This window comes from Cetorhinus maximus, chromosome 6, assembly GCF_964194155.1.
Source record: "Cetorhinus maximus chromosome 6, sCetMax3.hap1.1, whole genome shotgun sequence".
NCBI lineage: Eukaryota > Metazoa > Chordata > Chondrichthyes > Lamniformes > Cetorhinidae > Cetorhinus > Cetorhinus maximus.
This window is the reverse complement of record NC_135884.1, coordinates 30,059,507-30,074,755: the sequence shown is the minus strand read 5'-3', so window position 1 is coordinate 30,074,755 and position 15,249 is coordinate 30,059,507. Positions and strand designations below refer to the sequence as shown.

Sequence of the window (15,249 nt, the reverse complement as noted above, 5' to 3'; positions counted from 1 at the left end):
GGGATTCAGTGATGGTAATGCCAACATGCAATGCCAACATGCTTAGTGGATTTTTAAGTTCAAAGCTTGGTTGTTTTTATTAGTTTGGTCTTACTCACCCTAACTGAGCTCTCACAACTTATCAAGGGTGTCATTTTTGCTTCATTGCTTTGGATGGAGTAACAGTTGGTGGAAGAGAAACAGCAGCTGCAGCAGCACCCTCAGCAAACAGGATGAGGAACAGCTGAGCCTGTTGGAAGACAGATGAAGGGGCTGCTTGTAGGGGGCCTCCTTAACTAATCCATTGGACCAATAGGCAAAGTCACGTTCCTGAGCTTAACTGAAGAGCACTGCATCAGAACAGTGCACCAGGCAGGCTGTCACTAATCTATGCAGCCTCCTACAACAGGACCTGCTGTTTAAACCCAGATGGCTATACTTATCCAGTGTCTGTCAAAGTTACCATGACCCCTAACTCCTTTGTCTCAAGCTTTTCCACACAGTCACAGGGGACATCACCTGAATCTTCCAGCCTGCATGTATAGCAGAAGGTCACCAATACTTTAACTAGCAGAGCCAACTAATACATCACCTTTCCTGTGGACACCAACACTCAAATTAAGTGAGGTCTGAGATTTGTAGTTCCGACTGTTTTCTCTCATATCCAGGGTATGTACTCCAGACTGCAGTCATGTAGCCACTAAAGTAGCTTTTGTCAAAGTTAAGCATTTTGTACCTGTTCTGCAGCCGTTTGTCCAAAACCAACTCCAGGTTGAACTCAACCCCTAAGCTTGTTCCTGATCTATGGTGAGCTGGCTGATCTAAGCCAAAATGCTAGTATGGTTGCTACAATTAGCCTCAGCCCCTTTGGTATTGTGGCTAAATCAGCCACAGTCCCTGTTATAGAAAATATGCATTTGTTGATGTCAGTTGAGAACAGGTTCAGACTTAGGACAGGGTTTTCCAGCCCTGACACCAGTGGAACCAGAAATTCTCAACCAAATTAAATGGACTTTTGACAGCTGTCCAAATCTTCTGGTCCCATCCACACCGATTCCCGCCGCTGGCGGGACCGGAAACTCCTGGCTTTAGCTATGTTGTTCAACACAGTCAAACAGTCCATAATAAAAGAAAAATCAGTTGGGCAAGAGTCAGAAAGGAAGAACCCTGAAAGATGGACACAAAACATATCAATTTCCAGCTTAATATCTTTTCAATTTTGTCAGAAATACTGACCAAATGAAATCAATGGGTTTGCAATGTCACTGCACAGTGCAACCATAAGAACATAAGAAACTAGGGGCTAATAAGTCACACTACTTCTCAAGCCTGCACTGCCATTCAATAAGATTATGATTCATCTTCCACCCCAACCTTACTTTTCTTCCCCAACCCCATATCTCTTGATTCCTATCATGCTCAAATATCTAGCGATCTCAAATCTTGAAAACGCTCAACAACTGCGCTTCCACACCCTACGGAAATACTTATCTGACTTTTTCTAAACTAAGTGAAAGCTTAAGAAATCATGTGCCAGGCTAATGCTGTTCTCTAACTAACTCACTGCAATTTGTGGGACCCCTTTGTGTACAAAGTGGTTGCCATATTTGCCTACGAAACAGCATAACTACATTTCAAAAGTAATCATTTGGCTTTAGATCTTATGAGGTGATGAAAGGCACTAAATAAATTCAAAAGTTTCTTTCTTTCTAGCTGTTAGGAGCCCAGATGAACACAACTTCCAATTTTCCCTCTATTTCTTTGAAGGTCAGTCTGAGATTTCAAACTCTACATATGGAGAATTGCATGCATAAATTTGTATCCTAATACTCAGTGGTACAGCGTACGGTAGACTGTTTCGCAGGTAGTATCAAAAGATTAATTTATACACATGAGTTTCTTTATAAAAATAAACATCTGTTTTCCATACCTGGCACATCACTGGGCGGATAAGGATCCTTATCTTCTTCATCAATTGAAATCTTCCAAGCATTAAAGAACACAGTAATCATAAATTATTTCTTCCAAAAATATTTCCAGTCATAACCAAAGGTTTCATTGTATCATTTGAAAGTATATAGTTTTCAACTTTAATTTATTAAGATGGTTTATTTACCTGAGTGCCAGTCAGCATTCTCCTGTCATTGTTTTCACCTATTCCATCAATTTCATATTTCCCATCCTCTCTTTTCTCTGAACTGGCAGTTCTAAAAATAAGATACATTGATATGTTTCACCATTTATACAAAAAGAATTACGCTTTTGATGTGCTTATGAGTGAGCATAATATAGTCCTCTGAAAGTTGAAACAATGGTCTAAACTTGTGGTGGGATCTAAAGTTTAGGATCACAGGGTAGGTCAGATTATTATATTCTAGGCCAAAAAGTTCTGGATCCAAATAGCAGCAAGACATAAGCTTTCATCCTTTCAAAGTTGTAAATGAGTTCTATGATATGAGAGAAAAAAAGCAGGGGCAGTGAACAGTGCTTGCCATGCAGCAGGAGTATGATTCTTGAACACTCCTGGAAGTTTGGGTATGGAAATGCAGGTTAGTATCTCACCCAATATACATTTATGCCTGTTACAGACTGACTTCCATGAGTATTCTCTCTCTTTTCTCAGATATTAGAAAACCATTCGGATTCATCCAAGTTAACTGAGCGAAGAACAATTTAATTTAATTGGTATTTGCCTATTTTTTTCTTATTATTTTGCAGAACAACTCCTGCTTTTCAATGCTATGATTCTTCCAGGTAAATTGGAACTCTGCACAGTCACACGCAGTATCAAAGTGTGACCAGCTAATTAGGCATTCTGACTTGTTTTCTTTCTCTCCATGAATAAGCAACAAAGGCTAAGAACTGAAAAGTGCTTTATCCACATGTGGCATACATCTTGCAATGACGAATCCATTGAAATGTCAGACAAGTTTAAGGTTTGAATTAATATACGTTTGGTTTAGACTGCAGAATTACTTGAGATTTAGCTTCTATAGAACCATGTAGGGATCTTATTGTAAAGTATGTTAACTAATTACCTGGCACTTCTTTTCCTTTCTCTTTCTTCCTCAGTTTCTTTTTGTACAGTGTTTAAACTTTCAGCATCAGCCAAATTATCAACAGCGATGGCCAAAAAGACATTCAGTAAGATGTCTAGAGAAGATCACTTAAGGAAAATGTTAATATAACCATCTAAATTATTTATGTTAGTTTAAGATATTCACTTTTTGTGATCTAATAAAAGTGATTCATAGTTCAACTTCAATTTTAAGAGGATTACATGCCATTTGACAACTTAAGTGTTACAGAAATTATCTTACAACTGACACTACCCACAACATCAAATAAAATGGATCAGTTCAAATGTAAAATTTATTAGACATTGCAAATAAGTGTACAATAAGTGTGTACTTCCAGTTGTCTCTTAAAGATAAGTAGCAACAGAAATCTCAACTTCAATTTTAACTAGGGGTGTTAGCAAAAGTTGCCATAGTTCCAGGGGCTGCTCTCTCATTAGAGAGGACTGGTGGTGAGTTTAACCTGAGAGTCACCACACCACAGGCAAGGGGTGAGGTTGAACCTTCAAGGATGACCTCAGCCAGCACAGGAATTGAACCTGCACTGTTGGCTTCACTCTGCATCACAAACCAGCTGTCTAGCCAACTGAGCCCAAGGGGTGTTAGTGCAATATACAACCACTAGGATGAACAAAACGCATCCATGACACGTTAAAGTGGCAGTAGGCAGGAACAAGTCAAGAACTTAGTGGGAAGCACCCAACCACCATTTTAACCATCTATTTTCTCCATTCTGCCGAGTGAGCAGGATTAAAATCATCTCTGTTGCCTCTCCTTGCATAGAAATATGGGATGGAACCTTGTTGAGGGGTCGGTGGAGGTAGGGGGGGTCTCGCCTGCTGTCTGGAGTACCAGTAAGAGACTAGCGCTGCCTTTAAGGAAGGCCTGCTGAACCACAAGCCCATCAGGCAGTACCGACGCCGGCAGCAGGCCTTCCCCTGCAATCAAGAGTCCCAAGGCAGGAGTCTTGCCTACAGAGAGCTGTCGGCCTCTGATTGGCTGGCAGCTCATGTATTCAACAGCGCCACTGGGGAGGCCGTGGCTGCTGCTAGAAGGACAGTTACTGGAATTCCAGGATCATGGAGCAACCCTGGCCACAGGTAAGTAATATAGTGGGGTGGGGGGGGTCGCAGGTGCAGGTGGTCAGCAGCAAGGGTGAGGGGGAGGTGATTCTCAGCAGCCCCCCCACCACCGCCTTCCTGATGTCCAGTCCCTCGATCAGGCACTGAGTGCCTTTGATACTCTTTCGAGTTATCAACAGTCACAGATTGCAACTCTTTCGAGTACAATCACAGTTCATGGTTTTTCCAGGAGTGGGACATGAACCCACAACCTTCTGATTCAAAGGCGAGGGTGCTATGAACTGAGCCACAGCTGACACCTCTTATAAAGTCTATCTTGAAACTCTTTCGAGTTATCAACAGTCACAGATTGCAACTCTTTTGAGTACAATCACAGTTCTTGGTTTCCGGGAGTGGGACATGAACCCACAACCCTCTGATTCAAAGGTGAGGGTGCTATGAACTGAGCTGTCAAGCTGTCTGAGTGCCTTTGATGGAGGAAGCCCATCTAGGTGGTGTCAAGCTGGCTGCATGGTTTTAGTTGCACGGCAACAGGCCTGCCTGCAGCTGGGTTGAGGCCCGTTTAAGTGGTCATTAATTGGACACTTATGGGACTCAATTGGCAGCGGGGTGGGAAGGTCGACCATGGGCCTTCCCACCCACAACTTAATTGTGTCAGAGGTGGGAAGCGAGTGGGATTTAGGTACTCCACCAATGCCCTTCCCACCTCCAAGCCTGCCACCAGAGAAAGCAGATGATTCCAGCTTTTGACACATTTGATTGCATTTAAAAAAAACTGAAGAAGGTGAAATAGAATTTGGTAACATTTTCATCTGTTTGCTAATGCTAGTTGTGAAAAAAATCAGAATGAGTATAAATGGAGAAAACCGACTTTATATAGACATTGGTCGACTTACAAACAATAATGACCGGAGGAAAAAATATTGCTTTATTTTTAATACTGAAAAATGATAGTTTTATCTGTCATACTGATTGAGAAGGATACAATTACCACATATGAACAGAATGATGAAATATATACAAACTATCATCCCTGAGGAGGATGGTCCACCATATGCCATAATTCCATCGTACATCACCATATTCCAATCTTCGCCAGTTAAAATCTATTTGAATACATCCATAAACATTTTCTTAACCGAATATCAACAAAATTAGTACTAAATATTCCCAACTTTTAATGTATTATAATAGCTTGTTAACAACAAATTAATATTAAAAATGTAACAAATTAATTATACATAACAGAAAACTATTCTTCCTTCACTTTTAACTGAATCAGATGCTGGGAGTACATGATGAACATCATGTTGAGCATCAATTTGTCGTGATGCCATGGAGTAATGTGATACAGGTTTGAACCCACAGTTCGCTGACTTCCTGATTGCAGAACTTTACGATGGGGAGGCACTGAATTGCACCAAAAAGTGTAAATACGTTAGAGAAAACTGAGCAGATTTGGCATCAGGCCACTTCAGACCTGTTACATCTGTGTGTACAATATAAACCTGTCTTTTTAATTTTTTATGTTTTGAAGTAGCATTTTGTATGTATTTTCTATATGGTGAAAGGCAATATAAATACCTAAATGTTCAATCAATACTACTCATGAAAAATTAGCTGTGCCACTTAGCTGGGCCCTGTGCTTAACCATCTCAATACTATGTTCCAACAGAGGCAGATTACATGTTATTCTGCAATGAACTGTCACCAGGGACTATAGCTGTAAACTCCGAAATCCCAGTACTACCTTTGGAAACTGTCCAAAAATGAAGCAGCCAATAGTTTTTGATGATTTCTCTTCCTTAGCAAATATAATTAAAATGTGTTAATGAACTTCAGCTGAGACTAGGGATCATCAAAAATAAATCTGACATCTTACTCCCACACGGTGTGTATTTGCACTATTTTTTATTATATTTTGTTACTATATACTGCTATTATACAAAATAATCCATGCTTTCTCGAAAATAATTTTCTAAAATGTGACGTCAAAAGGGTAATCCTGTACCACCAGGACCACAGTTCAGAGGGTTGAGGCTGCAACACTGTAGCTCTATCACTGATCTATGGTTCTTGTGAGTGAAACTCCCCACTGCTGAGGTAGGCTTTGGCAAAATCCCTGTAATGACCTACTAATTCTTCTTAGATGCAATTTCAAATTTGTATTTGCTTTTCCCATCCTTGCCTATATGAAAACCTCATTTCACAGCTCATTAGATTCTCCTAATTGGTTTTCTGTCATACTCATGTGAAAACACAAGGAAAATATTTTCCCTGTATGCTACATACAATGAAGCTGTAGACCCATTTATGAAGAAGGAATATATAGTTTTGTTACATGTAGCGCACAAAGGAACTCTTCCTTCATCATTGGTTAATTAAGTATAATTACCTGGAATACAGTGAGAAGAGCTTGTGGAAAGTTATCAAAGGTACTCCGTTTTGTTTGTGTTTCATCAAAGTTAAATTTGCCACCAAAAAGCTGCATTCCCAGCAGTGAAAAGATAATAATAAATAGGAAAAGCAGAAGCAGCAGGGAAGCAATGGATCGCATTGAGTTCAGCAATGAGGCCACCAGGTTACTCAGTGATTGCCAGTGTCTAACAAAACACAATTACATCATTAGAAGACTGGTTTCAAAATAATCTCATGACTGTAAGGTATGAAACTTCAGAATTTGTGATTAATCTATTCATAAAATAGGTGAATGCAGTGCTATATACAACTGCATAGTTCTGATTATTCCACTTACTGTTGATGGTAACCGGGAAAAAAATTCAATTGCATCTAAAATACTGTATATGTAGATAGGTAAGTCACATATTAAGATTCTGATATAGGAAAGGAAATAGTTACAGTAGATTGTTCCTTCTGCGGTTTTTCTATTCCCTTAATAACCTCACACTCCACTGTAACCCCTTTCTGGAAAAAGAAAGCAGTTCTAATCACGAGCCCCTTCAAAACAACTATCATTACTTTTCCATAACCACAGACATAGTGTTGCATGAAAAGCCATACACCGTTATTTTTATCCCCACCCCCACATACATTCCAACTATCCTGAAAAGTCTCAGCGGAGTGAAACATGAATCCATTCAGTAGGAAACCAGCAAAGCAACTAGATATTACTAGATGCCACTATATATAATTTCTTAACTTTTATAAATGCTATGGAAAGTTGAACATTTTTAACCCCTGATAATTAAGGATTTATCTGCCACTTGCAGTTGAGTATCAATTTAGACAAATGCTTTGCTTTCCATTCTGTTGAAGGGTCATGAGGACTCGAAACGTTGGCTTTGCTCTTCTCTGCCGATGCTGCCAGACCTGCTGAGTTTTTCCAGGTATTTCTGTTTTTGTTTTAGACAAATGCTTTGTTTCTTTACAAGAACCATTACCACTCCTTGTGTTTTTTGTACCATTACAATTTTTTCTTTAATCTCTCCTACCCTCTACCCTATCCCAGGTCTTCCCTTTTATTCTTCCTCTCTCTCTTTTGAGAACATTACATTTCTACCTTCCTTCAGTTCTGAAGAAGTCACATTCAATTCGAAACATTGACTGTTTCTCTCTCCACAGATGCTGCCAGACCTGTTGAGTATTTCTAGCACTTTGTTTTTAATTATTAAGAATTCATATGCTATTATCCCAGTGAGGTCCTAGACCCTTTTTAAAATCAAACTGGCAAATCATTGGCAGACAGCCTGCTCAAAGAATGTGTTTTAAGCCGTACGAAAGCCTTGAAAATGGGAATTTCAATACATGTGTTATAAACAAAACAAAGTTAATTAATGATGTGTGAAAAAAAGTATATAAAGAGAAAGGCCCCTGATAGATGAGTAAATTACTGGCAGTTTGCAGATGATGAACGTGCCTAGATAAGTGACCTTATTTATGGTGTGCTAAGGGACACTATTACAGTAATAAGATTACTTTGATATTTGAATATATTTAATCGTTGTAATGTTAAGCACTGCTTCAATATTAAGGTGTGTGAGGTGAAAATTTGAAAAGAACTTTGCATGCTTCTGGCTGTGTTTCACCTTGAGAAGAGTACTGTCTGGTTGCTCTGTCTCCCTGAACTGAGGAGCAGAACTGTGAAATAAAGCAGTTCAGCCAGTGTTTTACAGATACTGTTCTATATTTGGTATTTCGTACATTGTACAATTGGGGGTGGGGGGAAATGGCAAGTGGAAAACGTTATAAATATACATTTCAACCCCTGTTCAAAGGTCTCAAATACAACATGCAATATGACTATTAATAATTGAACCTATAGAACCAAAGTAATAAAAAACTATGATGTAGAATAGAGCATAAAGTTTAACAAATAATTAAAAGAAGCTATATATTGTAAATCTTACCTTGTCACTTTGAATATTCTTAGAAGCCGAACACATCTAAATACCGAGATTCCCAAAGGAGACATAATTTCTAACTCCACCAGGATAGTTTCAATGATTCCTCCACAAACCACAAAGCAATCAAAGCGATTAAAGAGAGAAACAAAGTATGCCTGTAGACCCAGGCTGTACATTTTCACTAACATCTCGCATGTGAATAGAGCCAGTAGGACTTTATTTGCAATATCTATAATACAATAGAAAAGTAAAATAATGTTAAACATTATTGACATGGTAAAGTCCTCAATCATAGTTAATCATTGCTCTTTTTCCAGTTGTCTGTTTCTAATCACTACACTGCTACTTTAACATAATTGATTTAATGGAAACGAACGCAGGATAAAGTGATGGGGCCAATGAAATGATAAATAGTTTAACGTATAAAGTATCTCCAGAAAATAAGGTGCAAAATATCTCCAGAAACAGTAACTGCAAAATAAAGTTAAAAAAAATTCAGTCCATGCAAAACCTTCCACATATGCTCACAAAATAAAATGGCACTATAATGATATTTCATGTGCTACATAGTAGAATTATTAGGAAATGCTGAGGATTGAAGAGTACTTAAAAGCAATAAGATAGTGTTGAGTAAAGCAGTCATGGAAATAAAATGATGGTTGGAATTTTCAAGGCTCTTTTCAAGGTCCCTTCTTCCTGCCACAGTTCCACTTGCCAGCAGTGGAAAAGTTGACAGCTTGGCTACCTACTGGGAGGCAGTTAAGGGGCACTTCCCACCTCTGCTGGCATTTTGACAGCATTTAGGGGCCTGCCCACTATCTGGTGGCCTCTCAGTGGGTTCTAGGCTAGGGCGGGTCCCTCCTTTATGGGCACTCAATGGCCCACGGAGGGATCTCTACCGGCGCCACTGGTGCCTCACGATCCCCTCCACCTAAACCCCTCCCACACCTGATCACGAGGGCCTGTTTGCCTGCTTGGACCCAGCTTCCCCCAACCTGACTTGACTTTCTTTGTGAGTGTCCAGCCATCGATGCACTCTTTCCATGCAGGGCGTGGCGCTGTCCTTAAGCGGATAGTCCATTTAATCACATCAGCCACTTAACTAACTGCCTCCGGTGATATGCCTACTCAGGCCATGCCACTGGCTAAAATGGTGTCGCCTCCCTCTTTCGGCTTCACAAAATTCAGCCCTGCAGGTGGAATCTGAACTGAATAGACCCCCATGCAGTGGGAAAACCAGTAGCACATCAGCAATCCATTTGCAATTCAAGTGGGCTTTTCCATGGTTCTTTACACAGCCATAGCATGAGCTTCCCGCTTCCAGGTTTCCCAATTAATCAATGAGGGCAGATGGGATGAGTGAATTTGTCACAGGAAAGATTTTTGGTTAAAGGAATGGCTGCAGCTATTCAGTTTCACTATTTGAAGGCTTCCCAGCTTGTTAATTTCCCTGAAGAAGCACTCCCCATTGTGCCATTGCCTGCTTAACTTTAGCAAGTTGCTGACAGCTTGGGAAACCTGTCCATTGACTGTTAAAGCCAGAATGCTGGATTAAATTCAAAGCTAATTGTCTATTTTCACATTGTAATGACTTACCCAGACAGCTGCATGGGGGCTGTCTACTCACCTGCAAACCTGCCCAGGTTAAACCCGGAAGTGGGCAGTATCATGTCGGGCATGACATCAAATTTCAGGGCTTTGACCACCTAACACCCTCCCACCCACATCCAAATCCACTTTCTCTTGGCATTTCAGATTCTGCCCCATATCTCAGTTTCTTGCTAAAGGCAGTGACATGTGAAAAATAAGAAGGCAATGTTAAAAATGGGGGGAAAAAGCCTTGAAAAGGAGTCAAAAAGGACTAGACAAATGACCAGAACTATATCAGATTCATTACACGCATTGCATTACACATTGAATAAAACATAAATGAGACACAACTTATTTAGAGAATGGTGTTGAGCTAGCTAGGAGGTGGGATGAAATAGGCCTGGTAGTAATATTGCAATAACAGTTGGCATGATCAGTCATTGCGAGTCGCAATTCATAAGCTATAGGATTCTAAACAATGCTTCAATCTCAGTCGTGTTTCAGACAGATACCATCATGCTGAAACGAAGCAACAGGGCCACCCATCTACAATATTCAATCTGAGCACTCTGTATGCAGTACAAGAAAGGGCCACAAGTTTGAAGCCTGTTATCAGATGGGCAAAAATTCAGTCTTTTCGGCCTTAATAGGAGGCAATTAGGAGCGAACCTTATTGAGGTATATCATACTGTGTGGAATATAGGAGTAAATCTAGGGCATTACATTAAGTCTTCTCACAATTGTAGAACATAGGTAGAATTGGTTAAAAAAAAACAAATTAAGGGCTGTTTTCAGAAAGTAGTTCTTCACACATAAAGTGACCAACATATAAGGCTGGATTACATGCAGAAAGTTCTACCGACAGAGCCAAATGGGGGAGGCAGCCTAGCTTTGGCTGGTGGCGGGAACCAAAGAGGCATGCTGCTGGGAGCAGCTAACTAAGTGGCTGCCACCAGGGACGGCATCCAATTAAGGACAATGGCCCAACCCTCTGGCCCAATATTAAAGGGCTGGCAGCTCAGCAGCGCCACCACTTGGAGTGGCCATTGCTAAGGCTGCAGCTGTGAGCAGAGGAAAACTCAATGACTGGCGACCATTGCAGAAAGGTAAGTGGGGTTGGGGGATGCTGGGGCCAGGCATGCAAGCTCCAACAATAGTGCGAGGGGTGGGGGAAGGTCATGAGGCACCAGCGGCGCCATTGCCACAAGGCACCCATTGCTGGGGTGACCCCTCCGTGGGCCATAAAGAATGCCTCCCACCACCATTGGAACCTGTTGGGAGGCCACCAGGTCTCCCCACTTGATGGCGGCTCCTTCCCACCCAATGCATGCAAAATGCCTGCAGAGGCCCAAGTGGCCAATTAAGGACGTTTAGTTGGCCTCAAGACAGGCGCCTGATCTGCCAACACTCACAGCACTGGCAAAATGGTATGGTGGCAGAGAGACTGCAAGCACCTCTCCAGACATCTTCCTGTGCCTTTTTGCCAGCCTTCTCACCACTTAGTCCGTTGCCAAAGGGCTGGTAAAATTCCAGCAATCTTCTCAAATGGGAACCGTAGCCCACTGCCACAGCAATGTACTACCTTCCCTATGCCAGGCAAAGTGACAATTGCACTGCTTCACCTGATTCCAGGACACAGCAGGAGACACCATGAACATCAGACAGTCTAATGTGCATGTCTGAATCACACAAGTAACAAATGCACTGTTTGCAAGGGTTAAGAACGTCATCAGGTTCCCTATGGATATCCACAAACAACAGAATCTCTGGAATTTGGTGAAATAACAGGCTTTCCCCAAGTGCTTTGTGTAGCTGGCTGTGGACTGTGCAGTTCCACAAACGACCCTGCCAGCACCAGACCTCCTTGAAAGCAGCAGATTGACCAGCACTTTACCTGAGCTGGCCTAGTCTCCCATACCCTTTCCGGTCAAGGGAAGCCTTGTTCCATTTCTTCTATCCAAGAAATAAATGTGCAGGATAATTTCAGTTATAATTATGATCTTTTCTTCTTGTGATGAAATATCTCATCTCCATTTGGTGCTTCTTGTAACTGTTACTATCCCCATAAATACAGATAACATTTTAAGAGATCAATTTGACAAATGACCAACAAATATAAACCAATGGATAAGATTTCACTTCGTAAGACTTTAACTGTAACAAACAAGCCAAAACCAACAAAGATCAAATGTAAATTAACAGGCAACTGACACACCAAACTAAAGAAAATGGTAAGTTTCACATTAACTAACACAACCGAAACACATCTTACAAATTGCTTCTACTTTACGCAGCACTTCAGCAAATATGTAGCATTAAAGGAATCGTCACAAAGTCACTCTCAGCTCCCCAAAAGACATTCACCTCTCCCTCCAACGCCAGGTTGAAATTTCCAGTGTCCTTGGACAATCATTCCACTCCACCTGAATTATCCTGGATACAATTATCATCAGTAAGGCACACCTCGACGAATCCAACTCTTCCTCAGGTTACAACAGTCCTGACAATCCAGGATTCCAGAGATTCCTGTATCCAATCCCTTCGAACGGTTTAGTTGGCTCTGAAAGCTGTTTTCTCCATAAAAAACTTTACTTCAGCTCCCCATCACTTCTTACAGAACAGCGAAGACTTGTCCCTGGGAGAGTTCCAATTCTTTCCCAGGTACGTCACCGCAGCAGTTGTTCTTTGTTCTGTGAGATACTGTGAAAGGCTAAAATCTGCCACCCAACACCTCAATAGGTGTCTGTTTGAGTTTCTCTGACATTCCTGGATATAACGTGCACATTTCCCTAAATTTAAGTGTTTATAAGGAATTCATCATCCATCTTTTCACAACGTATTGTTTTACTTTAACTTAAAGGGAACATTTTAAAACATAATCATCTTGTAAGGTTCAGCATTCATGACATAACAAATCCCTTAACCAATTACGTATTGAAATTAGCATCTTTGCTTCAATCCCATGTGCTTCTATTTTCCGCATAGGTCTGTTATGTGGTACTTTATTAAATGCCTTTTGGAATTTCATATGTACAACATCTACTGCACTTCCTTAATCAACTGTCTCTATTACCTCATTAAATAAGTCAATCAGCTTGCTCAGACATGATTTGCCTTTAACAAATCTGTGCTATCCTTGCTTCTCCAAATGAGGATTAATTTTATCTCTGCTAATGCTCTTTAATAGTTTTTCCACCACTGATGTTGAACTAACTGGTCTGCAGTAACCAGGTTTATCCCTCTGCCTTTTGTCCAAAACAGCAACTATCCTGTTGACAAGCTTTCTAGAAATTATCAGAAACAATTTTTATTCAAAGTTTTCAAAGGTACATTATCTCTGTCTCTATAAACATTTTCAGATTTCACAAATCTGATAATAATGATTTTCATTTAAAATAATCATCCATTGGTTATGCTGATATTTAAAATAGCAGATTACGCATCATTCTTTTCAGCAGATTGTATAGTTTTTCAGTGTGAATCTGTGGGCAGAATTTTCCATTATGGAGACTAAGTCTATTGGCAGGTGGGAAAGTTGGTGTGATTCCTGCTGGGCGGCGGGGCAGGTGAACATGCACAATTTCATTTCAATTATACATCCATGAAGAGCTCAGAGAATCTTGTGGTGGGGTGGGCAGGAAGTCGCCAGCCCCACCGTTACCTCATGAGGTCAACGGCCCTGGTACCATATTTAAACAGCACCCAGACACACAGGCCAAGAGCTCTGCACTAATCCTACAGAGTCCATACGGTCGCAGCTCACACTGGAGAAGCTGACAACTATGAGCAACTACATCCCGGGACATATGAAGGCACCTTCGGCATTGTCTTTCACTCATCTCTAGATAAGAACACCACTGTCAATACACCCAATGCTCACTGATGCAGTGGTCTATGTTCGCCAGCCTCTTGATCTTATAAAGACCCCACTGCCTCTTGCTGCTCAGGTCCTTGCTCCTTCTGGCCCTGTGCCAACCTGCAATGTTCCCTCCTCTGCTCATCTGGATGAGGTCCATGACCAAGGTAGGGTTACCTGCAGCCTGCATCATCAACACCTCAGTGGATGTATGACGAATTGAAGTGATACATTAAGTGAGCATGTCTTTTATAGGTTTCCCTCAATCTCAAAGCAAACAGGCAAGTGCTAAGCCTTTCACCTGGCCTCCGTCTAGACCTGGCATTCCCACCCCACCCCACCCTTTCCAGGTAAAGGACATCCTGGAGGACCAGAGATGGGCATTCCTCCCATTCATACATGAATAGAGTGATGAGAACCATGTGCAAGTAACCTCAATCGGGCACTTTTTCACTTGTCTCCACTACCCTCGAAACTATTGAGACACCATTGCCTTGGTAGCATACAATGACTAACTGCATGATCCCTTGTCAGCCATGGCCATTTACCCAGGAGGATGGAGGTTTGGAGTCATGAGTTGGCTGCCCTCCACCAGCTGTGCCCTTGGAGGCATTCCACCTCCTTCCCTCCCTTCATCCCTGCCTCTGGCTGCAGCTGATGGCAATGGCACAGAATGAACAGTAGCTCCACACCCTGCTGAGATCTCAATGTTATGAGACCCATGAGGTGAGTACAAACCTGCTGCAATGTGGGCTTAACCATAGAAAAGAGAACAGAACTGAGCATTGTTGACATCCATTGCCTCACAATTATTAGGGTGTCCCTTTAGTTGGCCACTTCTGCTGGCCTTGAACTCCACTCACCCGAAAAGACCCTCCTCCTACCTCAAGGGATATCAGTTACTGACTCACTGAGTGATCAAGGTCAGTTTGGAAAAATGCTGCACATTACCTTTCAAGCTCACTCCACCATCTTCTACCTATCCCCTGTCATCCATCACCCTTGACCCACTCAATATCACCATTCCTCTCCCCTCTGTCACCCTTGAACCCTTGATTACCCTGGACCCTATCACGATCCACCTTCACATGTCGTTCCTCTCCTCAGAGCCGACAACTGTTACCATCCCCATACCCCCCTGACAATGCTCCCTCCCATTATCCAAGTCACCTGTCTTGTCCCCCTCCGTGACCAACCCGATGAGACCTTCACCTAACAGACTCTCACCCTTGACCTTCCACCCTACCACATCCCATACCCTCTTCTATTGTGACCGTTTCCTCCTATCACCACTACCCTGA

The 15,249-nt window shown here is 41.6% G+C and overlaps 1 protein-coding gene across 1 annotated transcript in view; it reads right to left on the bottom strand.

Annotated features, from left to right (window-relative positions):
- Positions 1-15,249, bottom strand: part of cacna1db (calcium channel, voltage-dependent, L type, alpha 1D subunit, b) — a 681,678-nt gene that overhangs the window by 332,246 nt on the left and 334,183 nt on the right. Inside the window, exons 13-18 of the mRNA XM_078543507.1 lie at positions 8,506-8,731; positions 6,534-6,741; positions 5,124-5,244; positions 3,018-3,132; positions 2,096-2,186; positions 1,910-1,961 (exon numbers count right to left, since the gene is read on the bottom strand). Coding sequence (XP_078399633.1) covers positions 1,910-1,961; positions 2,096-2,186; positions 3,018-3,132; positions 5,124-5,244; positions 6,534-6,741; positions 8,506-8,731 — 813 coding nt within the window. The remainder of the gene's footprint in view (positions 1-1,909; positions 1,962-2,095; positions 2,187-3,017; positions 3,133-5,123; positions 5,245-6,533; positions 6,742-8,505; positions 8,732-15,249) is intronic.